Here is a 25,561-nt window from a genome sequence, read left to right as displayed (position 1 = left end):
TAATGTCCCCTTTCACGGAGCAGCTTAAACCTCAGAGAGCACCTCATTAGCTCCCCGCACATTTCCAAGCAGCAAAAAAGGGTGGGACAGCCAGTGAGGAGCTGCAGGAGGACAGCAGAGCCTGCGTGCTCCCTCAGATCAGTGCGGTCCGGCAGAAACCTCCAAAGGGGAGACACTGAACCCCAGCAGTGCCCTGTAACCTAACCCCACGGCATGCCAGGTGCAAGTACCAACACTGCAGAGCAATGTGGGGTTTGGTTTGGGTTGTACAGGTTCTGAACTGCACCCTTTACCTGAGCCCCCTCTCAGGATGAGCAGGAGACCCAGGGCTGGGGCCCAGTTGTGTCTCCTTGCCTTTGGTTTCTGCATGGTAAGTTGAGGACAGTAAAAAACCCTTCGCAAACCATGAAGTTCAAAGAAGAATTTGCTTGGTGTGGGAGAATGTTAGTCCAAAGGTGTGCAGAGGCCAATGCAGTTATGTACTGGCCTGATCACACCACAGCTGGCCCCCCCCTCCTGTGTCTGTCTCCCTCCTGACCCTCTGGCTAAGATTTTGGGAAAAGGTTTGCTTTCTAATTGGACCTGCCCACCTGAAACAGCAGGTGTCCTCTTTGGCCGGCAGGTGGCAGCACTCACCTAAACCGGGATCTGGGCCCAAGAGACAAACTCCCAGGGAGCCTTAACTTTATTCCCCAGGGTGGTAGACTACCTCAGAACCACCTGACCCTGAGCACCGATTAAAAAGATGACAATGGAATTCTCAGGGTGGTAGCTCATGCTGGTAAAGCCAGCACGACAGAAGCCAAAGCAATTTTACAGGGCTAGACACCAGTTGAAGCGGCACGGCCAGATCTTGCCTCTATCCCTCTTCCTCCAGTCCCCAGGCCTGCCGTTCCTGGCTTGGGCTTCATCATCCTAAGAGAAGCAATAGGATGCCTGTGGGCACATGTTCACCTGCCTCTTGGCAAGGTTGAAGGATGCAACCGCCCCCTAAAGCTGTTTCCTTCTCCTGATCCAACTTGCCCAAGGTTAAGTCACAGCTCTGCCCTTTACAGAGCACAGATCTCCGTTGTCTTCAAGTCTCCCAGCTCTGCACATGGTGTGAGTGATGTAGGGGCAGAATTTACAAAGGATTCAGAGGGGTGGAGGTGGACGCCACCCAGTGCTGTGAGGACCATTCTGGATTCCCAGCTGTGTGCCTCTACCAATAATGCTTTTTTTTTTTTTTTTTAAATTAAAGAGTTATTGGGCTGGAGAGATAGTTCAGTGGTTAAGAGCACTGTCTGCTCTTCCAAAGGACCTGGGTTCAGTTCCTAGCACCCACATGGCCGCTCACCACTGTAACTCCAGTTCCAATGGCCCTGACACCCTCACACCAATGCACATAAGGTAAAATTAAATAAATTATTTTTTAAAAAATTAGCTTTAAAAAAGTTATTTTATTTATTGTATATGAGTACTTTATCTGTAGAAGAGGGCACCAGATCTCATTATAGATGTTCGTGAGTCATCATGTGGTTGCTGGGAATTGAACTCAGGACCTCTGGAAGAGCAGGCAGCACTCTTAACCACTGAGCTATCTCTCCAGCCCACCAATAACGCTTTTATCCAGCAACTCTGCAGATGATTTCTCTGTCCTTATAGCACAGAGGTCAGGGCAAGACAAAAAAAAAAAAAAAAAAAAACTTGGGGGGGATGGGAGAGGGACGGTGTCTTTTTCCTGTTCTTGTTCTCAGGAAGGCACTTGAGCTCCAGAAGAGGGTGGACCGCAGGTGAGGGGGGTGGCTGGAGGATCACATAGATGGCCAAGAGAGGCCCTTGAAAATGGCTAGAGAAGCCAAGGGAAGGAGCTCTTCTCAGGCAAGGGGGAGCAGTGGCCCTGAACTGAAGCAGCACCCAGCTGGGACCCAAACTGCTTCTCCTCGCTCCCCACCTCCCCCTTCCCTCCCTCCCTTCCCTTCCCCATCGCTCAGATTCCAATACAATTTCCAGCTAACCAGAATGTCGATAGAACAAGTCGGCCGGCTGGATTGCTAGCCAATTACAGGAAATCATTCTGCTCCACAGCTCAGCCCTGGGGGAGGTTGGGGGGGGGGAGGCTGTTCGAGGGAGCAGGCTTCAAGCTCACAGGCGGGAAAGGGCTTCAGACTGGAGCCTGTGGCGCCTGCAGCAGCTTTACACACGCACACACGCACACACACGCGCCCCTGGCCAGGCAGCACGGGAGGTGGTAGATGGGGAGGCTCTTGGGTACTCTTGGCTCTTGGGCTGTTCCTCACACAGAGCTTTGCGTCCAGCTTTTTTGTGGGGGAGGTTGGAGCCTCAAGCCACTGAGGAACACAGAGGCTAAGGCTCAATAGGATGATTTCTCCGGTGAGTTATGTGCTTCAGGGCATTTGCCTGGAGATGAAAAAGACAAAGCCACGGACGAGACCGTTCCAGTTGAGAGAGCAGAGACTGGGATGGCGTGGGCACTGGGGGACGCCACAAAACTTACCTGAGGGCCTACAAATGGAAGCTCTCACAGGCCAAACAAACCTGTAACCCCACAGCGGGTGTGGGGGGGGGGCCAGCATGGGGATGTCAGAAGCACTCAGGAGTGGTGCCTAGGCTCCATGGGGGAGCAGGGAGGCTTGGAATGGCCTAACATGGCCAATGTGTGTTTGTTTGTTCTTAATTGCACCCAAACTTCCAGAATGTGACCACACAGAGCATCCCCTCCCTCACTGTCTTCAACCAACCTTCATCCTTCCTCCAGCTCCCCTTCCCCCCGAGACAGGGTTTCTCTGTGTAGCCTTGGCTGTCCTGGACTCACTTTGTAGACCAGGCTGGCCTCGAACTCACAGCAATCTGCCTGCCTCTGCCTTCCCAGTGCTGGGATTAAAGGCGTGCGCCACCACACCTGGCTCCAGCTCCTTTTATACCATGGGACATTACCCGCCCTCGCCCCAAAGTCCTGGACGATCCTTGAGGAACCGAAACTAGTCTGTGAACCCCAATCCCCTGAGACTGGCCATTGCGGCTGTTGCACTGGAGCTCCAAAAGTACCGTGACAAGTAAACAGTCTTCGCCATGTATACCTACTCTCCCAGATGCTTTCTCTCAATTCCAAAACCTTCTCTCTTCCGACGATAGATGCCAGGGAGGCGGGGCGGGCGGGGTTTTACCTACAGCTCGTTTTGTTTGGTCTTGTTATGTTCTCAAGATAGGGTTTCTCTGTAGTCTTGGCTGTCCTGAGACTCACTCTGTAGACCAGGCTGACCTCGAACTCAGAGGATCCGCCAGCCTCTGTTGGGATTAAAGACGTGCGCCAAAGGCTTCACCTACAGCTCTTTGGCCCACTCCCTGGTAGACAGATGGGCAGGCGTGGGCGGGGAAGATGAGCCTGAGACTCTGGAAGAAGACGCAGAGAGAACACAGTTGAGGTCATCTTCAAAGTTCCTCTGTGAGACGCACCCGGAGCGCAGGGTCAGCGCCCAGAGAGCCTTTCTTCCCAGGGCCTCAGCTGTAGTATCGCTGGATCAGACCTCGGAGCGGAGGTGTCCTGTTTGTGACTTGGTGCTCCCTGGTTCTGAGGTCTCCCCCTTCGGAGGAGGCATCTCCTGGGCCCCGCGCCCGGGTGCTCAGCGATCCGAAAGAGGGCGCCGGTCCTGCCCTCGAAGGAGATGCCTCGCAACCGCCCACAGATAGGCGCTTGCCAGCCTGCAGGCTCTGTGCCATCGATCTGGCCGCGGGGACCTGGGCACGCTTCCTCTCTACACTTGCTTTTCGCTTTTAATTGAAGTTTGTTTGAGCAGAGCGCGGAGCGGGCAGAAGCAGAAACCAAATATTTAGTTGCTGCAAATTGGCACCTCCAGATCAATTACCCGGCCCGTGGCAAGGCCTGCGCCGCCCTTCGCGCCCCCGCGGAATCTCAATGCCGCGCTGTCCCCGCTTGGGCCGCCGGCGCCGTCGGTCTCCATTCCATCGCACGTTTCTCATCAGCTCCAGCCATACATCACCCGTGGCCGCCAGGGAACAGATTTTCAATGGGAAAAGTTCCCAGAGAGAGTCCTTGTTACTGATTCCCACTGTGCCCCCTGCTGCCACCTCTAAACTTGTATAACCGGGATTATCCTGGGGATCGGAGTTTCAAAGGATTTTGGGCCACATGCGCCTAGCCCCAATCCTAGCAAGTCCCCTTACTCGATGGTCTTGGAGAGCTTATTTTTCCCTGAGCCTGGTTTTCTCCACCTGTGATTAGGGGGGCTTTAACCTTCACTTGGTACGATCAACATCCCCCCGAGGTGCCCCATCCTGACTGGAGACTATGGCTTTCTGTACATAATACTAGCCTATATGTAGGCCCAGAACTTCATAAGACAAGCGGGTCTGGCCTGCAATCTGTAATTTCCGGAAGTGCAGTCAGGAGAAACAGAAGGCCAAGGTCATCCTCCATAATAGTAAATTTGGGGCCAACCTGTCTCAAAAATAATAAAGTGGACTGCCCTGCTTTGGGGGGGGGGGTGTGCGTGCGTGCGTGCACGCGCGTGTGGAGAATAGGTTCTAGAATGATGTGAGGGACACTGAGAGGTAAGTGACTCCAGGAAAGAAGGAGGAGGTAGCCAGCCTTCAGGGTCCCTGGCAAGGTTGCCGGATGACATGGGCTGGTCAGGCCAATTCCAAGATGCTGTCCCAGCCCAGGTGCCTCAGGACACAGTCAGTTAGGAGCTGGTCCTCCAGGCCTGAAGGGGAACTAAAAACCAGGCATGACCCCCTAGGCTACCCAGGTTACTATGGGCACGGGAGTGGGGGTTGGGGGCCGGCGGCAATCAGGACAGCTGGACTCCGGACAGAGGCTCTCTGCCTCCCTCCTCCACAAGTGACTCCACCTCTGCCTCAGTCGTTGCCTGTATAAAAACAGGGTCACCTCCCAGCACCTCTGTGAGGAGAAAGGGTGGTGCTGGGTGTGAAAGGAGCCTCTCATGGGTGTGAGGAAGGGGCCCAAGTTATGCCAAAGTTCCCCTTCCTTCCTACACTCAACTGCTTCCACTCCCAGCATCCCTTGGGAGAACTACAGTCCAAGAGTTTGACATTTCTAAAGGCCACCACGGTAGACAGAGTGACAGGGGCTCTGGGTGCGATGAGCAGTGTGGGGGAAGTGTGTAGCCCCAGCCTACACCTGGTCCCCACACCATGCCTGCAATGCCTACTGCCACCTCTGTCCCTGGACAGAATCTTTATTCTCCCTTTGTCCCTGTCCTTCAGGGAAGGACTTGCCAGACAGCACTAGAGGAGAAAGTGGGGGTAACATGAACAAGGCTGATGTGAAATTCAGATCCCCTGTGAGAGGCAAATTCACCCCGAAGCCTCATTTTTTTCAGCTATGAAAGGGGACCACAAGCCAATAAGCCTCTAGTTATATAAGTTTTTTGTTGTTGGTGGTGGTGGTGGTTTTTTTTGTTTGTTTGTTTGTTTTTCGAGACAGGATCTCTCTGTGTAGCCTTGACTGTCCTGGACTCCCTTTGTAGACTAGGCTGGCCTCGAACTCACAGTGATCCGCCCACCTCTGCCTCCCAAGTGCTGGGATTAAAGGCATGCGCCACCACGCCCGGCTAGTTATAATATGCTATTTGGACCGATGACTTATTATTAATTAAGTAATTTATTTTGAGACAAGTTCTTCACAATAAAGCTCTGGCCTGGAATTCACAGGGATCCACCTGCTTCTGTCTCCCCAAGTGCTAGGACATAAGGCATGGGCTACCACCCCTGGCGTGGTGAGTGATTTCTCAAAGTTCTGAATCTATTTGCCTTTCTTTTCTTTTTTTGCGGGGTGGGGTGGGGTGGGGTTTGAGACAAGGTTTGTCTGTGTAGCTTTGGCTATCCTACACTCACTTTGTAGACCAGGCTGGCTTAGAACTCACAGTGATCCACATGCCTCTGCCTCCCAAGTGCTGGGATTAAAGGCGTGCGCCACCACGCCCGGCTCTTGCCTTTCTTTTCTACACACACTCCTAACCTGTCTTCAATAGGATCACCTCTGCTGACCAAATTGAAGGCAGCCCACCATCCATCAAGTCAGAAAGTCCTTCTGACAGTCTACCTTAAATCTCTCACTGCTGCCTTCAGAGAAAAATATAGAGAACCAACCAACAGCTAGAAGATAAATGTTTATGGATAGATAATGCCACACTATTTAAAAAAAAAAAATGCCCCCAAAGAGGACCAGAGGGGGATGGGAATTACTGTCGGACACAGTGCTCTTTACACTAAACATCTTGGCGATAAATATAGCTATGTAATCCTTTTTTCTCTTTGGCAGAGGGAAAGGCTGAGGCTGGGCAGGAAAAGGCAGAGGGGACCGAAAATATAAATCAATATGTGACTTTAATATATGTGCTCTCGGTGGCTGTGTGTGCTGGGGGATTATTAGTAACCTTGATTCCTACTCAGTGTCCGTGCGAGGCGGGGAGATGCTCGGCCCCCAGGGAGGAGAAGAGAAATTAGGAAGCCAGATTCTTCTCCTGATTGACACCTGGGTAAACATTATCCTGGCAGAAGGGAAAGGAGAAAAAAAAAAAAAAAGAAAGAAAGAAAGAAAGAAAAAAAAAGAAGAAAGAAAGATCAATGCTGGCATTTTTTATCACGTTCCAGGGATGGACAGGGGGAGAAATTAAAGACACAGTCCTGCGATGTCAAATGGATATGCTCAGCTACAGAGCATGAGTGGGGGCGAGGGGCGACAGGGCAGGACCAGAGCGGGATAGTAAGTGGTCTCTGGCAGGCAGCCCTGGACATGGCTACTGTGTCATGGGCAGGGAACAAAGGCACTGGCTTTGGTGGGGGGGAGGGGGAAATCACAGGCCCAAGAGCCTAAGGCAACAGTTCTCAACTTCTGTGGGTCGTGACCCCTTCAAGGAGGAGGTCGAATGACCTTTTCACAGGGATCGTTCTAAGACCGTCAGAAAACATGGATATTTACATTAGGATTCATGATGGTGGCAAAATTACAGTTGTGAACAATGAAAATAATTTGATGAGCTGGGCTGTGGTGGCACACGCCCTTAATTGCAGCACTCGGGAGGCAGAGGCAGGTGGATCTCTCTGAGTTCAAGGCAGGTGGATCTCTCTGAGTTCAAGGTCAGCCTGGCTTGCAGAGGAAGTTCCAGGATGGCCAGGGCTACACAGAAAAACCTTGTCTTGAAAAGCCATAATAGGGGTTGGAGAGATGGCTCAGAGGGTTAAGAGCACTGGCTGCTCTCCCAAAGGTCCTGAGTTCAATTCCCAGCAACCACATGGTGGCTCACAACCATCTATAACATGATCTGGTGCCCTCTTCTGGAGTGCAGGTGTTACATGCAGGCAGAACATTGTATACATAATAAATAAATGAAAAAAGAAAAACAACAACAACAACAACAATAATAATAGCTGCTGGGTGCCAGCTGCTTGCTGTTGAAATGGGCAAGTTCATGAAACCCTGGAAAGTGGTGCTGGTCCCGGCTGGAAGCCACTCTAGATGCAAAGCCGTCATCGTGACGAACATTGATGATGACATCTCAGACCGCCCTCACAGCCATGCCCTGGTGGCCAGGATTGACCGTTATCCCCGAAAAGTGACAGCTGCCATGGGCAAGAAGAAAATCACCAACAGGTCAAAGATCAAGTCCGTTGTGAAAGTTTCTAACTACAATCACCTCATACCTACCAGGTACTCTGTGGATATCCCCTTGGACAAGACTGCTGTCAGCAAGGATGTCTTTAGAGACCCAGCCCTGAAATGCAAGGCCAGGCGGGAGGCCAAGGTCAAGTTTGAGAAAGGATACAAGACAAGGAAGAACAAATGGCTTTTCCAGAAGCTTCGCTTTTAGGTGTATTTTCTTTTCCATCATTAAAAATTAAAAATAGGCTGGGTGTGGTGGCACAAGCCTTTAATCCCAGCACTCGGGAGGCAGAGGCAGGCAGGCGGATCGCTGTGAGTTCAAGGCCAGCCTGGTCTACAAAGCAAGTCCAGAACAGCCAGGGCCGCACAGAGAAACCCTGTCTCGAAAAACAAAACAAAACAAAAAAATAATAAATTATATTAAATACATATAAAATATAGTAATTTATTAAATAATAATAATAATTGTTATGATTATTATTATGTGGTAGGAGGTCATCACAACATGAGGAACTGTATTAAAAGGTTGCCGTATCAGGAAAGTTTAGAATCACTGGTCTAAAGTGACATCAGGCCCTGGTTCCCCTGGGGAATGGACAGGCAGTGGTCTCCACAGGCTGTTTCTAGTGAAGGAAGTTCCCAGCGCATGGAGATGGAAGAGTGGTTTCTGAGGGGCCACAGGAAAGGAGGGGCCCAGGGTGGGTCAATGCCATTGTGGAGGGAGAGGCACCTTCTGGCCTGTCCCAGTTCTGGAGTCAGAAAAACCTAGTCCTCCACCCTGACCTGACCTAGCTATAGGGCCTTGGCCAAGGCATTTGACCTCATAAAGACTCAACCTCCTGATGTGTAAAACAGAAGCAGGCAACTCCACCCTCCCGCATCTCACAGTGTTTCAGTGAGATTATACAAAGCAGCGGGCATGGTGGCACATGCCTTTAGTCCCAGCACTCAGGAGGCAGAAGCAGGCAGGTTGCTGTGAGTTCCAGGCCAGCCTGGTCTACAAAGTGAGTCTAAGACAGCCAAGGCGACACAGAGAAACCCTGTATAGGAACAAAGAAACAAAGAAAGAGGGAGGGAGGGAGAGAGGGAGGAAGGAAGGAAGAAGGTAGGAGAGGCACCAGGCCTTCTCTAGGACCAAGTACCCCAGCACACCTATCAGGCACCACACTAGACTTGGTTTACATATTTTGCACACTAGTCAGAGCAGTTGAGCTATTAGGAGAAGCCACAGGGAAGCCAGAACTGGGGCTCAGGAGATCTGGTGAGCTCATGGTGCCCCTGCCATCCTCAAGGGCCGAATACAGTGTTTCTAAAGTTATGTCATGGCTAGGAGGAATAAGTGACCCTACAGGGATAATACTCTCTCTCTCTCTCTCTCTCTCTCTCTCTCTCTCTCTCTCTCTCTCTCTCTCTCTCTCTCTCTCTCTCTCTCTCTCTCTCTCCAGATGTGGTGGCATATGCCTGTAATCCTAGCCCTCAGGAGGCAGAGACAGGGTCACCACAAGTTCAAACTCAGCCTTGAAAACTCAATGCATTCCAGGCCTGCCAGTGAGACCCTGCTTCAAGAAACAGAACAAGGGCCAGAGAGATGGCTCAGAGGTTAAGAGCACTGGCTGCGCTTCCAAAGGTCCTGAGTTCAATTCCCAGCAACCACATGGTGGCTCACAACCATCTGTAATGAGATCTGGTGCCCTCTTCTGGCCTGCAGCTGTACATGCTGACAGGGCACTCATACACTCAATAAATCTTAAAAGAAAGAAAGAAAACAGAACAAAACATAAACCAAATTTGCACATGCACACACATATGAAGAACCATTTACATATGCATAATATGTAAACCCCAGCTAGTATACTCACACCCACACACATAAACAAATGCTCTGGGCTTCTTTTTTTTTTCCCCCGAGACAGGGTCTCTCTGTGTTAGCCTTGGTTGTCCTGGACTTACTTTGTAGACCAGGCTGGCCTCGAACTCACAGTGATCCGCCTGCCTCTGCCTCCTCAGTGCTGAGATTAAAGGCTTGCGCCACCACACCTGGCCTGGCCTGGCATTTCTCAAGCCATTTCGTTCTGGCCCAAACAATCCCACTCCTTGCTGCACTGCCTTGCCTTGCTCATTGTGATCCAGCCGTAGGGGCAGTTTTCTCCTCCAGTGTGTCCTCCTCCCTGCCCCCCGCAACACACACACCCCTGCAAGGCCTGGCTCAAACGGTCTCCCTCCTCTGCTCCATCTCCCATTGTGTGTGTGTGTGTCTGTGTGTGTGTCTGTCTGTGTCTTGCCTTTCAGCCCCCTTCTCTCATCCTGGATCATCCCAGAAAAAAAAGGACCAGGAGAAGAGGATAATCCCCGTAAGGCAGAGCAATTGGCAGTGTCCTGGGTATCCTGCCCTCCCCGCTGAGGTGACACCATGGTCAGATGTGAGGAAAAATAGATGACTGAATGGGTGTTTGGAGAGGCTCGGGTGTTCCCCTCTCCCCAGACTCCTCACAGGGCTCCTGGCTGCCCCTGGCTCTGCTCCCTGGGTCTCTCCCATCCCTGCCTGGCCAGAGCTCCAGTACCTCAGCTAGACAGACACTGTGCTCTCCTCCTTGAGCCTAGGTCCTTGTGCCTGTCAGAGACCTCGGCTGTCTCCTGTCAACCTAGGATCACGGGGATGGGGTGTAGGGAACTACCTTTTCTTATTCTTCTTTTTCTCAGTCCATTCAAATAAATATGTCAGACAGCCTTCACAGACACATGTGACAAGAGGAGAGAGAGAGAGACAGAGAGAGAGACAGAGAGAGAGAGAGAGAGAGAGAGAGAGAGAGAGAGAGAAGTCAGGTGAGAGAGAGGCCCTGCTTCTGCCGCTCATGGGCTCCATCTTCAGCACTCACCAAAGGTCACCTTTCAGAGCCACCACTGTGAGTGAGCCCTTGCCCAGCCCGTCCATCCTCCTGTTTTCCTCCCTTGACAACTGAGAGGCCGTGCCCCAGCCTCCGCCCTGCCAGTCCCAGTTCATCCAGGCCAGCCTCTCATGTCCCAGCTTTCTGTCTCTCACTCCCATCTGCAACCACAGCACATCCAAGCTGTCTGATTAACTCAATTGATTAATTAAGCTCTAATGAGAGCCATGACTCACCCCTGCAGCTGCTGACCAGGAGGCCAGCAAGCCAGGAAGGACACTGGATCCACAGACATGGCCTTTTGGAGGGCCCAGAGGCGAGAGCGCTCAGCTGGTGCCACTAGCTGGTAAAGGTGGCACAAAGCTTGCCCGTGGCTAGGTCTCCAGATCCCTGGAACAGGAGAGGGCTTTGTGGCCTGGGAGATCACCTTGTCAAATAGCCCGTCAGTACATTTCGCATTGGCCGTTCAGAAGGCAGAGAAGACAGAAGAGAGGTGGGTTGGCTTCAAGGAGCGAAAGGACCAACTGTCACCTTGACTCCTGGGACCCAGAGTGTCTGAGGCCCAGAGAATATTTCCTTCCTGGATACTGGCCATAGGGACCAAACGGAGCCGTGCCAGCTGTTGTCTTGGTTCTGGAGCCGTGCCAGCCAGCTGCAGTGTTGGTTTCCACCGTCACACCCTCCAGCTGTGGTGGAGGTACCCACGACCCTCACCTGGCTGCCGCTCTGCATCGGGAAGAGACCCAAGCCCACGTTTCCTAGCCAACCCTTACCAGGCAGCCCCCTTCTGTCAGACTCTGTCCCCTCATTCGGCATTGGGTGCCAGAGCCCTTCATGCACAGTAATAAGCAAGTAAGTACACCTTCCACCTCACAGGTGAATCCTTCAAGGAGGGGAAAGCACGGCGTCCAGTCCAAGGAAGAGGACACTGACACCACAGCTTGCCTGGGGTCACATCTGCTTCCTTCCGGCTTTCTAGCCTTGGTGTTTGTCTCAGGAGAACACACTCCAGCACACATGCACATGTGCACACACACACACACACACACACAGACACACACGCACACACACACACACACACACACACACACACACACACACTGGAGACCATATTTTGGTCCTTTAGCACCTTTCTTTTTTTCTTTTTTCTTTTTCTTTTTTGGTTTTTTGAAACAGGGTTTCTCTTTGTAGCCTTGGCTGACCTGGACTCACTTTGTAAACCAGGGTGGTCTGGAACTCACAGAGATCCGCCAGCCTCTGCCTCCCAAGTGCTGGGATTAAAGGCGTGCGCTGCCACACCCGGTTCATTAGCTCCTTTCTGAAGGCAGCAGCCGCTCTGTCTGTCCCCAGCACCCACAGAAGTTCAAATGAAGCAAAGACTTGATGACTTTTTCCTAAATAAAGAAAGGAGAGAAAAAATGGGGAAAAAATGAATGAGCCATTTCCAAGTGGCAGATATGCTGAGGCCTGGTTCAGCACTGGGCAGGGGGGGGGGCGGGGAGCAGGTTGTCGGGGTAACACTGTGAGAGATGGGACTAGGCAAAGCCATAGTTCTCTGTTGCGCGCAACCACTGCTCTTTGGGCCACAAGGGGAGGCCATAATATTCTCCTCCACCTCCTCTTTCCCCCTCCCCTAGAGGGAGAGGACACGCCAGGACCAGTCCAGGGCAACAGGGAGATGATGAGATGAGCAGGATGAGGAAGGGTGAGGAGGGCATGGCTATGGGTGCTCAGGGAAACACAGGGTGCTGGCTGGGATGTCAAGAGTGGTTTGGGGGGGGGGGTTCCTGGCTTTGTTTGACTCTTGGATGACTGTGCGCCTGTGGCCTCCGTGTTTGTACAGGTCTGACGACAGAGTCTCTGGGCCTGTGGAAGTTTTACAGCCCAACAGCCTTGCAGCTCTAAGGGACATTTGTGAGATGAGAGCGTGAGCTAGGAATGGGGACACACGCACACTCAACTCACAGAGCCCTTGGCGGTCAGAGAAATCACCAGGAGCCACCAGTCCCCAAAGCCCGGACCCCTATTGTCGCTACCCCTCAGATTCAATTACCAGCTCAGCTTTCAAATCAGGCTTCAGCCAGGAACTTTTCTGGTGAAAATGATGATGTGATTATTTCAACCTTGCTCCAAACACCATTTTAATTGGATCTGGGAAAAGGCAATTTCTGTATCAGAGGGGCCACTGGAGAGGGGGCGTGGCCCGAGGATGCCAGGCAGGGGCCGCTTGCCTCAGCCTCCAAGGGCATGGATGGGACGCCCCCAGAACTCACTCCCCCCAAAACCCCCTGCTGTCACTGGGCCCAGGGGGAGTCTCAGGGGGAAAGAAGACGTTGTAGGGAGCGCTTTCCCAGGAAGTGAACTAGGGAACGGGTTGGATGAGGGCAGAATCCTAGGAACCTAGTCTCTACCCTAGAAAACATGTTTCTGCCAGGCTGCCTGCTTGCCACAGCCACACTATTTCCTCACTCTACTCCTCCTCCCCGACCCCAAGTAAACGTTTCCGTCAAACTCCAGGCCAAGGAAGCTGAACTGGAAACATCGGATTTTCCAGGATCTGTGGACTCTCAGCTACGTAGAAGCCATCTGCCCTGGTAGCCAACAAAATCCCTAGGCCAGAACTCAGTCAGGTGCCAGGCAGAAAGGACCCTTCAATACAGTTCCTCATGCTGTGGTGACCACCCCCAACCATAAAGCCATTTCGTTGCTACCTTGTAACTGTAATTTCACTACGGTTATGAGTCATAACATAAACATCTGATATACAACCCCCACAGGGGTCACGACCCACAGATTGAGAACCAGTGGCTTAGGAGATGCCCCATTGGAGAAGGGACAATAGGTGCTCCTCACTGAAAAAAAAAAAACAAAAAAACCAAATGTGTCTCCCATGCCCCATTGGGACTGCAGTCCCCAGCGTCGGCTAGCCATCAACAAGCACATCCTGGACATTCAGAAAATAAAAGTGAGGGGACACCAAGGCAGACAGAAAGAGCCCGGAGGTTGCCAGCTACTGCCACCTACTGGGGTGGAAGGTGCAGGGCCAGTGCCATGTCACAAAACCCAACAGGACAGCCTTTCGTCAGGACTAATGTAGAGCTCTGTGACATAGTAGAGAAGATGACTAAAGAAGAAGATAGAAAGAAAAAAACAAAACAAAACAAAAAGCAAAAAACAGGTCAGTGAGATTGCTCAGTAGGTAAAGGCTCCTGTCATGCAAGCTTGGTGACCTGAGAGCAATCGCTGAAACCCAGTAAAGGTACCAGGAAAGAACTGACCTCACAAGGATGTTCTCTGAGCTCCCTGTGCGTAACAGGGTGCATTGCCCCAACCACCACAGTAATAATACTTTTTAAATTTTTTTTAAGGAATAAAGCCGCTGGACGGTGGTGGCACACACTTTTAATCCCAGCACTGGAGAGGCAGAGGCAGGTGGATCACTGTTTGGGGTCAGCCAGGTCTACAGAGCGAGTTCAAGAACTGCTAGGGCTACAGAGGAACCGTGTCTCAAAAACAAAACAACAACAACAACAAAAAACAAAACAAACAAACAAACAAAAAAAACAAAAAACAAAAAAGAAAGAAAGAAAAGAAGAAATAAAACAAGTCACTAGTGTGACACCTGGGCTGAATTCTGGGAAGGCTTCCTGGAAGAGTCTGGGTGCCAGGGAGGGAGGAAGGGAGGGAAGGGGTGAGGTAGAGAGATGGCATACCGCATACTTTTATGGAGCTGTGCCTCCCTGCAGGGAGGGGATTGCATAGAGTATAGTCCTAAAACAAAGACAGGCCAGACACTGTCAGCATCCAACATGGCCTGGAGGGGCTGAAGTTACCAGTGTCCACCTGTCCTTTCCTGACTTCGTCTCTGTGACCCCTAGAGTTGAGCACACCAGCAGGTAGAAGAGGGCCTGGCTGGGAATTAGGAGGACAGTTCTCTGGGACCCAGGAGGGCATGAAAATAAAATGTATGATCAATAGGGCCCCAACGCTCTTGGGAGAGTGCCTGCCTGGAGGTGGGGGTTTCAAACACCTGAATCGTGGGGGCGGGGGAATTCTATTGTCAAAGAAAAGAGCCCAGCACCACCGCCTTCACTCATTAGTTTCTGGAGAAGGTATTAGCTGTCAGCAAGCAGCGGTCCTCCAATTCAAATTACAGAATTTGAATTCTTAATTTCTCCTAATCCATCAGTGAGCTGCCTCCCCGAGCTAATATTAGCAGCAACTGGTGAGGCTGGGAGTGCACTCGCTGACGGCTCCCGCCCTCGCTAATCAATAGAGCTGGGCCCCTCCCAGGCACGGACCCTCTAGAAGGGTCCCTGAGAGATGCCGGAGCCAAACAGCGGGCAATAGAGGGAAAAAAAAAAAAAAATAGAGAAGAGATGGGGAGACAGACCCAAAGCTTTGGAAGAAACTGGGAACTGGTTAAAAAAAAAAAAAACAACAACAACAACAACAAAACCAAAAACATGGAAGATAGAACTAGAGACTTAAATGTGTCATGAGCGAAGAGGAGGGGAGAGCAGCTAGGCTTTGCTTGACTTTTTTTTTTCAGGAAAGCAAAGCAAACTCCGGGGGTTCACTATAGTGTCCTGTGATTAACACCCTTCCCACAGCAATGGGCCCACCAGAGCACCTTCCTATAGATGTTGGTTGAAGGGGGGGGGGGCTGGGACTTTGCCTATCATGTCACAGCTCAAACGCCTCATCTGACAGGAGTCCCCTCTTGCTTTTTCTCCACGTATGGTCCTTTTACCTCATGTATTTGCAGACAAGCAGTATGGTGAGGCCTCCTGGGAGATGAGGCCTTGGGGACAGCCACTAGGCTAAATATCCCCGCGTCTGTTTATTTTAAATCTTTTAAAAGAATTCTTGAGTGAGTGTATGTGTGTGTGTGTGTGTGTGTGCGTGTGTGCGTGTGTGCATGTGTGCATGTGTGCATGCATGTGTATGTGTGTATTCATGCATGCATGTATGTGCATGCATGCATGTATGTGTGTGTGTGAGCATTCATGCATGCATGTGTGCGTGTGTGTGTGCATGTGTGTGTGTGTGTGTTGATCTCATGTAACTCAGGTCAGCCTGGACCTCCAGATCCTTCTCCCTCTGGAACAGGGCTTACAGGCGTGCAACACCACCCCTGAGCACACTTATTTCACTTGTCGGTTGTGTATTTATTTTGTGGTTCTGTGGCTCAAACCCGGGGCCTTGCAACGTGCTAGGAATGTGTTCTACTACTGAGTCCTCTCCCTGGTTCTTCATTTTTGAGACAGGGTGTCATTCTGTGGGCCAGGTTAGGCTCGAATTTGTAATCCTCAGTTTCCCTGTTGCTGGGATCACACATGCACCCCATGCTGCTTGCTATGACCAGGAAAGGAGACAGGCACAGGGCTAAGTCACTTGCTCTAGGTCATGGAAGAGCAAGGATTTGCAAGCCTTTAAAGGAAAATGCTCTGACACCCTGTCACATGATCGTGGGGGACTACCTACTGCGAAATAGTGGTGTCCTTACTAAACTACCAAAGGGTGAAGGACACTCAAGGCCAGCCCCATGACTTCCTCACCTGACCACGGCTCTATCAGCCAATCTTAGCAAAAGCCAGATGGCCCGCACCTTCCAGCTGCTCATCTGGCTAGCCAACTGCCTCTTCATCTCCTCCAAAATGAGCCTTCACCCAGACAAGCCCAGTTCAGGTCAGGCCTTCAGCTCGAAGTCCCCTGTCACCTCCCGTTGTCCCCTGTGGCTTGTTCTTCCACAGTCTATTATTCTCTGTCTTCTCGGTGACTGGCCAGCTCGCTCCCTGGTAAGTGTCTCTCTGGGCATGGCCACATGCCCTCCAATGTCCTAGGGCCCAGCCTCGCCCTGGCTGGTGTTCTGTAAATATTTGTGGACTCATCAACAGATTGATTGGTATGGTGAAGACAGGAGAGCCAGGCTGAAGCTGAGAAGTGTCTCTTTCAGCCTGGGTCCTGGGGAAGTGCCAGGAGGCTGAGACACACAGGTGGTGACCTGGGTCCTAGCAGGTGTGCATGACCAGGTAGGGTCAGTTGTCAGAGAGGAAGGGCTTAGGGATTTGATGAGGTATTGGGAAGGCAGTGTTCCAGGCTGCTCAGGACTCTCCCCAGGTCAGGCACGCAGCTGAGCTGAGGTCTCTGTCCCCTTGCCCGCCTCCCCGTCCATGCCCACCCCCCCCCCCCGCCCACTCTCACCAATCTGCAAGGCCAGGCCTGCATGGAACTATTTTGGACCAAAGCTTTGAATTATGCATAGGCTGGCCAATGAGCCCCGCACTGCAGACGTGTGTGTGTGTGTGTGTGTGTGTGTGTATGTGTGTGTGTGTGTGTATGTGTGAGCTTCACTTTCCTGTGTCTGAATTTGCACCGGCCCCAGGAGGAGGGTGATGGGTGGCCACTGAAGCCTTTGTGACTGAAAGACTGTACCTATAAATGAATGCTTATGGCTTCCTAGCCAGGGGTTGTGAGGTCTTAAAGATGGCCTCCTCCCAGTAAGTAACATGAGGGTGAGCTCCTGGACACAGCAACCTGTGGCCCCCAAAACTCTGCTAGGATAGATGGGAGCAAAATGACTGTATCTTCCTGGGTGATGGTGGCGCACGCCTTTAATCCCAGCGCTCAGGAGGCAGAGGCAGGAGGATCTCTGTGAGTTCAAGGCCAGCCTGGTTTACAGAGGGAGTTCCAGGACAGCCAAGGCTACACAGAGAAACCCCTGTTTCAAAAAACTTAAAAAAAAAAAAAAAAAAAAAAAAAAGACTGTATCCTATGTCCTGCCCTTTAATTCCAGCATTTGGGAGGCAAAGGCAGGTGGGCCTCTGAGATGGAGGCCAGCCTGGTCTACAGATCAAATTTCAGGACAGCCCTGAAACCTGTCTCAAAACAAAACAGAACAAAAGTCTGACGGGGGCTGGAGAGATGGCTCAGCAGTTAAGAGCACCATCTGCTCTTCCAGAGGTCCTGAGTTCAATTCCCAGCAACCACATGGTGGCTCACAACCATCCATAAGGTTCCCTCTTCTGGTGTGCAGGTGTACATGCAGCAGAACACTGTATATGTAATAAATAAATAAATCTTTAAAAAAAAAAAAGTCTTGACTGGTGGTGGTAGCACATACCTTTGTTTCCAGCACTTGGGAGGCAAAGTCAGGCGGATTTCTATAAGTTCAAGGCCAGCCTTGTCTACAAAGAGAGCACAGGACAATCAAGACTACACAGAGAAACCCTACCTTAAAAAAAAAAAAAAAAAAACCAATAAATAAATAAATAAAGTAAGTAAGTAAGTAAGTAAATAAATAAAAATAGAAATAAGAAACCCATGAACCAGACTTATCCCTGGCATGTCACCAGCACTTTATACAGATTGAGTTGTCACAGCATACTCATGGTTTTTTTGTTTGTTTGTTTTTTGTTTTGTTTTGTTTTCGAGACAGGGTTTCTCTCTGTAGCCTTGGCCGTCCTGGACTCAGTTTGTAGACCAGGCTGGCCTCGAACTCACAGCGATCCGCCTGCCTCTGCCTCCCAGTGCGGGGATTAAAGGCGTGCGCCACCACCGCAGGGCCGGCTTACTCATTCAGCAGGTGCAATAACCCTCATTTTACTGAAGAGGAAACAAGAAGCCAGAAAGAGTAAGTGACAAAACAAAGGAGTGAAGTTTCTTGTTGGCGATCCGTGTAACATGGGCCCTGGAGAGCCAAGAGCTAAGGCGCTGAGAAAGAGGTAAGGTGAAGGAGGCCAGGGGAGACCTGTAGCTCACAGCAACCCTGCCCCCAGGAAACTCCTACAGCTCAGAAAGGAATCAGTCCAGATGTGTGTGTCTGTCTGTCTGTATATATATAAGTGTATATGTAAATGCATTTGTATATGTGCATAAGAATATATGTACAAAAAAAGAACATATATGTATGTGTTTAAGTATATATTTGTGTATGTGTGTGTATATGCAAGTGTGTATATGACTATGCGCGTACACATGTGTATGTGTGTATGAAGTGTATATGAATGTGTATATATGTGTATATGTGTGTATTCTTCGCAGTTCTGGGATGGAGCCTAGGGCCTTAAACAAGTTAGGCAAGCACTCTACAACTGAGCCACATTCCCAGCCTTAGCAGTCTTCTCCAATTGTGCTTGCCCGTGCTCTGTGTGTGTGTGTGTGTGTGTGTGTGTGTGTGTGTGTGTGTGTGTGTGTGTGTGTTGGTATATGTACCTGTGTGTGTCCATGTGCATGCAAGCAGAGGCTAGAGATGGATGTCGTGTGTCTCTTCCTCTTTTGCTCTCGGCTGTATTTCTTTAGACAGGATATGTGCCTGAACTTGATGCCTGCCATGTCCCGTAGGCTGGCTAGCCAGTGATCCCAGAGAATCCATTTGCCACTGTCCCCCAGCACTGGAGTTGTAGGCGTGCACTTTAAAAAAAAAAAAAGTTTTTATTTATTTTTAATCTTGTGTATATGTATGTGAGAGGATAAAGCTGTGTGTGAGTGCAGGTACATGCAGTGTCCAGCAGAGGGTGCTGCATCACCTGCAACTGGAGTTAGAGGAGCCTGTGAGGCACTGTTTGTTTGTTTATTATGTATACAGTGTTCTGTCTGCATGTATGCCTGCAGGCTAGAAGAAGGCACCAGATCTTATTATGCCATGCTTGCATTTTGTGTGCATGTTGCAGATTCAAACTCAGGTCCTCACACGTGTGGTGTGCTCTCACCCACTAAGCCATTTCCCTAGCCCCATAATCCATCTGCAACTCTAGCTCCAGAGGATCTGATGCTCCCTTCTGGCCTCACGCTGTTGTATGTACATGTACCAACACAGACACAAGTATACACAAATAAAAATAATAAATCCTTTTATTTTTTGAGACAGGGTTTCTCTGTGTAGCCTTGGCTGTCTTAGACTCAGTCTGTAGACCAGGCTGGCCTTGAACTCACAGAGATCCGCCTTCCTCTACCTCCCTGAGTGCTGAGATTAAAGGCATGCTAAAAGATTTATTTATTTATTTATTATGTATACAGTGCTCTGCCTGCATGCCAGCAGAGGGCACCAGATCTCATTATAGATGGTTGTGAGCCACCATGTGGGTGCTGGGAATTGAACAAAGGACCTCTGGAAGAGCAGCCAGTGCTCTTAACCACTGAGCCATCTCTCCAGCCCTAATAAATCTTAAAAAAAAAAAAAAAAAAAAAAGAATGCTCGCTGGGCAGTGGTGGCACATGGCCTCTTTGAGGCCAGCCTGGTCTACAGAATGAGTTACAAGACAGCCAAGGTTATACAGTGAAATTTTGTCTTGAAAAAGCAAGAAAAGAGTACTCATTAGTTCAGTGCTCTTGCAGAGGACCTGGGTCAGCTTCCAGCACATTAAGGTGGCTCCCAGGCTCCTGTAACTCCAGTTGCAGGTGTGATGCAGCACCCTCTGCTGGACACTGAGTGTACCTGCACTCACACCCAGCTCTATCCTCCCACATATACACAAGATTAAAAAGAAATAAAACCGAGCCGGGCGTGGTGGCGCACACCTTTAATCCCAGCACTCCGGAGGCAGAGGCAGGCAGATCGCTGTGAGTTTGAGGCCAGCCTGGTCTACAAACTGAGTCCAGGATGGCCAAGGCTACACAGAGAAACCCTGTCTCGAAAAACAAAACAAAACAAAAAAAGAAATAAAACCTTTCTTTTTAAAGTGCACGCCTCGCAGGGCATGGTAGCATATGCCTTTAATCTCAGCACTCGGGAGGCAGAGGCAGGCGGATCACTGTGAGTTCAAGGCCAGCCTGGTCTACAAAGCGAGTCCAGGACAGACAGACCCTGTCTTGAAAAAACAAAAAACAAAAAACAAAACAAAAAAAAAAGTACACGCCTCATAAACAATCTTGAGTGAAGCTGCCAGAAACCAAGAGTACATACTATATAATTCCATTACATGAATCTACAGCGACAGGAAGCAGATCAGTGGTTGCCTGGGGCTGGGGGTAGGGTGAGGACTCAGTGGAGGGGGCACCAGGGAGCTTTTGGGGATGATGAAAATGGTCTCCATCTTGATTGCTGAGGTTGTAATGTGTGTATATAAATTTTCCAAAAGTCTTCAAACTGAATACTTAAAATGGATGCATTATTTTTTACTGTATGCATATTATATTTCAATGACGTTGAAAAAGAAGCCCAGGCAAACTGAGATGGAACCCACACTTAAAACTGCTGAGCCCTGGGTGAGCACTGGGCACCTGAGCCCTTGGAGAAAGGATATCTGGCTCTCTTTTGGTTTTTGTTTGCTTGCTTGCTTTTTTTTTTTTTTTTTTTTAACGATTTATTTACTTTTATTTTATGTTTCTGAGCGAGGGCTGCATATATGCATGGCACCATACATGGGTCTGATACCCAAAGGGCATTGGGAAGAAGCATCTGGACCCTCGAAACTGGAGTACCAGACAGTTGTAAGCTGCTGTGTGTGCTCCAGGAAGCTGTACATAGGTGCTCTGAGCAATCACTCCAACTCTGGTTTTGTTTTAAGTTAATAAATAAAAATTTTGCCGGGTGTGGTGGCACACGCCTTTAATCCCAGCACTCGGGAGGCAGAGGCAGGTGGATCGCTGTGAGTTCGAGGCCAGCCTGGTCTACAAAGCAAGTCCAGGACAGCCAAGGCTAGCACAGAGAGACCCTATCTAAAAAAAAAAATCAATAAGATTTATTTATTTATTATATATACAACATTCTGCCTACATGTGTGCCTGACCCCCAGAAGAGGGAAATAGATCTCATTACAGATGGTTATGAGCCACCATGTGGTTGCTGGGAATTGAACTCAGGACCTCTGGAATAGCAGTTAGTGCTCTTAACCTCTGAGCCATCTCTCCAGCCCATGTGATTCTTTTTAGAAACACTAAAAAAACAAAACAAGCCAGGCGTGGTGGTGCATGCCTTTAATCCCAGCACTCCGGAGGCAGAGGCAGGCGGATCGCTGTGAGTTCGAGGCCAGCCTGGTCTACAAAGTGAGTCCAGGATGGCCAAGGCTACACAGAGAAACCCTGTCTCAAAAAAACAAAAAAAAAAAAACAAAACAAAAAAATAAACTCTGACTGTTCTGGAACTTGCTCTGTAGATTAGGCTGGTCTTGAACTCACAGATCCCTCTGCCTTGCCTCCCGTGTGCTGGGATTAAAGGCGTGCGCCATCACTGTTGTGTGATTCTTTCCCCTTGATTTTTAGGAGTTCACCCACGTAGCGATAAACCTTACACCCACCATCCCTCCAGGGCTCCCTATAGCTAGGCATAAAGCCAGTCCCTCTGCCTGAGGCACGTGGGCAGGGTTGAGCTTGGTCAGGACTGGCTGGTGTTGGGGACAGCAGGGAAATGAAAATCTACAAATAGCAGCAAATTGTTCATTGATTCCTATCCTGTTGGGAGGAACCCTGGGACCAGCAGGAGAATGCCTAGGCTTGAACTAGAACAGTGGGAAGGGAAGCTCAGCCTAGAACTGGCAGGCCCAGTCAGGAGGCAGGCACCAGGGTGACCTGGCCTTTGGGGGCTGTCTCTTGCACCTACCCTTGAGATTTCTGAAAGATAGGAAGATTCTAGTTAGCATAATATGGAAATAGAGAGAGGGGTGAGAAAATACAAGGGAAAAAAAAAAAAAAAAAGACTCTGTCTCCAAATGGCTACCTCTCCAAGATGACCCACATTTTAAATATCTTGCCCCATTAGGCCCTGAGACACACACAAATGACTCTGCCATATGCCTTCTCAGCTTCCGTGTCCTGAGGGTACTCTGGGTTCCTGGAGTTGGTTATGTGTCCCCACCACTCCCACCCATGCCCTATCCCCTCTCTGCCTCTGCACAGACAGTTCCTCTGCGTAGAGTGTTTCCCATGCAATCCTGAAGACCCGGACAAAATCTGATGCCCCACTTCCTGCCAAAGCCTTTCTAGCTGCCTGCAACCTCCTGGGCTCTTTCTTTCTTCCCTTAACTGCTGGGGTCTGGTCTGGAGCAACCACACGCCTGCCTTCTGCTTGCAGCCTGTGTGTAAATGTCTCCATGTGGAGGCTCCGAGAACGCTGCTCTCCTGTGGTTTCCTGGGCAACAGTCCCATCTCCTCCAGTGGACAGTAAGGATCTGGCTGTCAGAAACCACATCCTGACCATCTCCACCCCCATCCTTGCCCTGCAGCCAACGACACAGTGTGTGGCTGCGGCTTTAGGGACACCTGTGACTGGAGGGATCCACAGGGACATCTTGTCTCCACCCCTGCAATTCAGAAGTCCTCAAGGCGGAGGACAGTTTCCCCCTCACTTTAGTTTCTGCTTCATTACCTGGAAATAGCGGGATGATAGGACTCCGGGCAGCTTTCCAAGTCCTAAGCCCCCCTACTGCATACTGTGTGAGGAGCCCGTCCAGGAGGCTGATAGTGACTCTCCCTGTGTCCTGGGGTGCAGTTAGAACCCAGGATGAGGAGGGGGAGGAAGGAGGAGAAGGAGGAGGAGAAAGGACAAAGAAGGAAGAAGAGGAAGAGGAGGAGGAGGAAGAGGAGAAGGAGGCTGAGGAAGAGCAAGAGGAGGAGGAGGTAGTGCACACCTTTAATCCTAGCACCCAGGAGGCAGAAAGCAGGCAGATTTCTGAATTTGAGGCCAGCCTGATCTACAGAGCAAGTTCCAGGACAGCCAGGGATACACAGAGAAACCCTGTCTTTCTTTTTCTTTTTCTTTTTTTTTTTTGGTTTTGGTTTTTGGTTTTTTGAAAACAAGGTTTCTCTGTATAGCCTTGGCTGTCCTGGACTCACTTTGTAGACCAGGCTGGCCTTGAACTCACAGCGATCTGCCTGCCTCTGCCTCCCAAGGGCTGGGTTTAAAGGTGTGCGCCACCACTGCAGGTGCAGCTAAGTCTTGTTTAGTTCTAGGTAAGGTACTGAGGCCCATAGAAGTACCTGGGAGGAGAAGGAGGAGTCCAGAGATCACTTCCCTTGGGAATCTGCGCCTCCTCATTGATAGGGAAACTGAGGCTTGGGACAAGGACCTGATTATAACACATCAGTGGCTGATACCTTCTCACCATGTGGGATTCTCCTGAACCTCATCTGTGGTTGGCATTGTAACTCCCTGGGCAAGGCCCGCGGAGGAAAGGGCAGAGAGTCAGTCTCCCAAGCCAGCAGCCAGGGCCAGACCAGTGTTTCCAAGGACAGACTGATTTCCTGTCACTTGGCCCCTGGGCCCAGAGCAGCTGCTCCCTCATCTAATTAATGGTCCTGGTTCCGAGTTCCTGATGCAGGGGGATCATGAGCTATTGCTCTGCTCAAGTCTCCGTGGAGCTTTCCATTGAGCAAGAGTTCCAGGAGGGGTTGGCGAGAGGACAGCTCACAGGGCAGCCACAGAGACCTGCATCCCTTCCCACCTCTCACCCTCCCCTTTGCCTGTTTTCTTTCTTTCTTTCTTTCTTTCTTTCTTTCTTTCTTTCTTTCTTTCTTTTCTTCTTACTTTATTTAGTTTTTAGTTTTTCGAGACAGGGTTTCTCTGTGTAGCCTTGGCTGTTCTGCATTCGCTTTGTAGACCAGGCTGGCCTCGAACTCACAGCGATCTGCCTTCCTCTACCTCCCAAGTGCTGGGATTAAAGGCATACACCACCACCACCTGGCGTTTTGGGAGTTCTTAATGAAGGCCATTATTGAATGTTGGGGTGGCTGGTCATGCTGTGCCTGGCGTTGGGAGGCCACTACTGAGATATTGCATTAACATACTGGTGTTGGGTCATCTAGTTGGTGAACAATGAGGGCTGGGTAGACATTTGGTAGTTGGTTAAGCATGGGTCATTATTGTCAGAGGTCAAGTATGTCAAGGTGTGATCAGGCCTTGACAGATGGTTAGTCTTGCATAGTCAGTGGTAAGAGGCAGATGGTGTGTGGTAGCATCTAGATGTTGGAAAGAAAGTGCTTGGTCCCGCACATCCCTAAGGCACCTCCTCTCATATTATATGGTGTCTGATAAGGCTCAAGCAAGCGCCCCAGGTTCCCAGCTCTACTCTGTAATCAGCCCGAAGCTGTGCAGCTTGCTTTACTCAGACAAAGGTCCAATGAATGGGCGTGGCCTCCTGAGGTCTGGCAGGTGGGAAGGCAAGGCCAGGCCCTACGAGGGATGCATGCGTGGAGGGCTAGGGGTGTAGCTCAACGGGCAGAGTGCTTGGCTAGCACATGTAAAGCCCTGGGTTCAGTTCCCAGTGCTATCCAGAGCCAGGAGTGGTGGCACACACTCCCAGCAGGTGTGTGTGAGGTGAGGCAAGGAGGTGAGAGGTTCAAGTTTGAAAAGAAAACTGAGAAAAGAAAGAAAGAAAGAAAGAAAGAAAGAAAGAAAGAAAAGAGAAGAAAAGAAAGAAAGAAAACTGCTAGCTACACACCTGTAATCCCAGCACTCAGGGAAGCGGAGGCAGGTGAGTTTGAGGCCAGCCTGGTCTACAAAGTGAGTCCAGGACAGCCAAGGCTACACAGAGAAACTCTGTCTAGAAAAAAAAAAAAAAATAAAACAAGAAGAAGAAGGAGGAGGAGGAGGAGGAGGAGGAGGAGGAGGAGGAGGAAAGAAAGAAAAAAAAACTGCCTCAAAAAGAAAAAAAAAAAAAAGAAGAAGAAATGTGGAGTCCGGGAGGTGGAGTGCTTAGTGATGCAGTGAAACACTACGAGGACGGGGGCTGGTGAGAGGCAAGATGCTCACTGATGAATCGATTCCCACTATTGATGCTCTTAGGACAACTTTTGAAAGGTGGAGGCTGAGGGAAGAGGATGAAGGTCTCTCAGAGAAAGCCAAGGCGTGGCTTAGCTACTCAGAATATCAATGAGATGCCTGCTCACTGGGTCCTTCACGCTCTGGAGAGCTAGTGGGAGGTGAGGATTGGTACCCAAGTATGCAATGAGCTACAGCTGTGAGGTCTTGGGGGCCGTGGTAAGCAATGAGCCGTAGTTCTTCAGTGCAGCCCTGGGCAAGCTACAGGCATGCCTGAACGTCACGGGGTAGCCCAGCTTCCCACGGGGACAGTGTCTGCTGAGAGCTGGTCAT

General features: G+C 50.3%; 1 protein-coding gene across 1 annotated transcript; it reads left to right on the top strand.

Annotated features, from left to right (window-relative positions):
- The first annotated feature begins 7,442 nt into the window (after positions 1–7,442).
- On the top strand, positions 7,443–7,853 carry LOC127200495 (60S ribosomal protein L27-like). Its single transcript, XM_051158801.1, has one exon. It carries the CDS (start codon positions 7,443–7,445, stop codon positions 7,851–7,853), a length of 411 nt encoding a protein of 136 aa, XP_051014758.1.
- Positions 7,854–25,561: the final 17,708 nt, after the last annotated feature.

The sequence above is a fragment of the Acomys russatus genome, chromosome 16 (assembly GCF_903995435.1).
Source record: "Acomys russatus chromosome 16, mAcoRus1.1, whole genome shotgun sequence".
In the NCBI taxonomy this organism is placed as follows: Eukaryota; Metazoa; Chordata; class Mammalia; order Rodentia; family Muridae; genus Acomys; species Acomys russatus.
This window is presented reverse-complemented; position numbering and strand designations above follow the sequence as displayed.

Bases quoted from the DNA above. Each gene is read 5' to 3' on its own strand.
- LOC127200495 (XM_051158801.1), top strand. From the start codon at position 7,443: ATGGGCAAGTTCATGAAACCCTGGAAAGTGGTGCTGGTCCCGGCTGGA.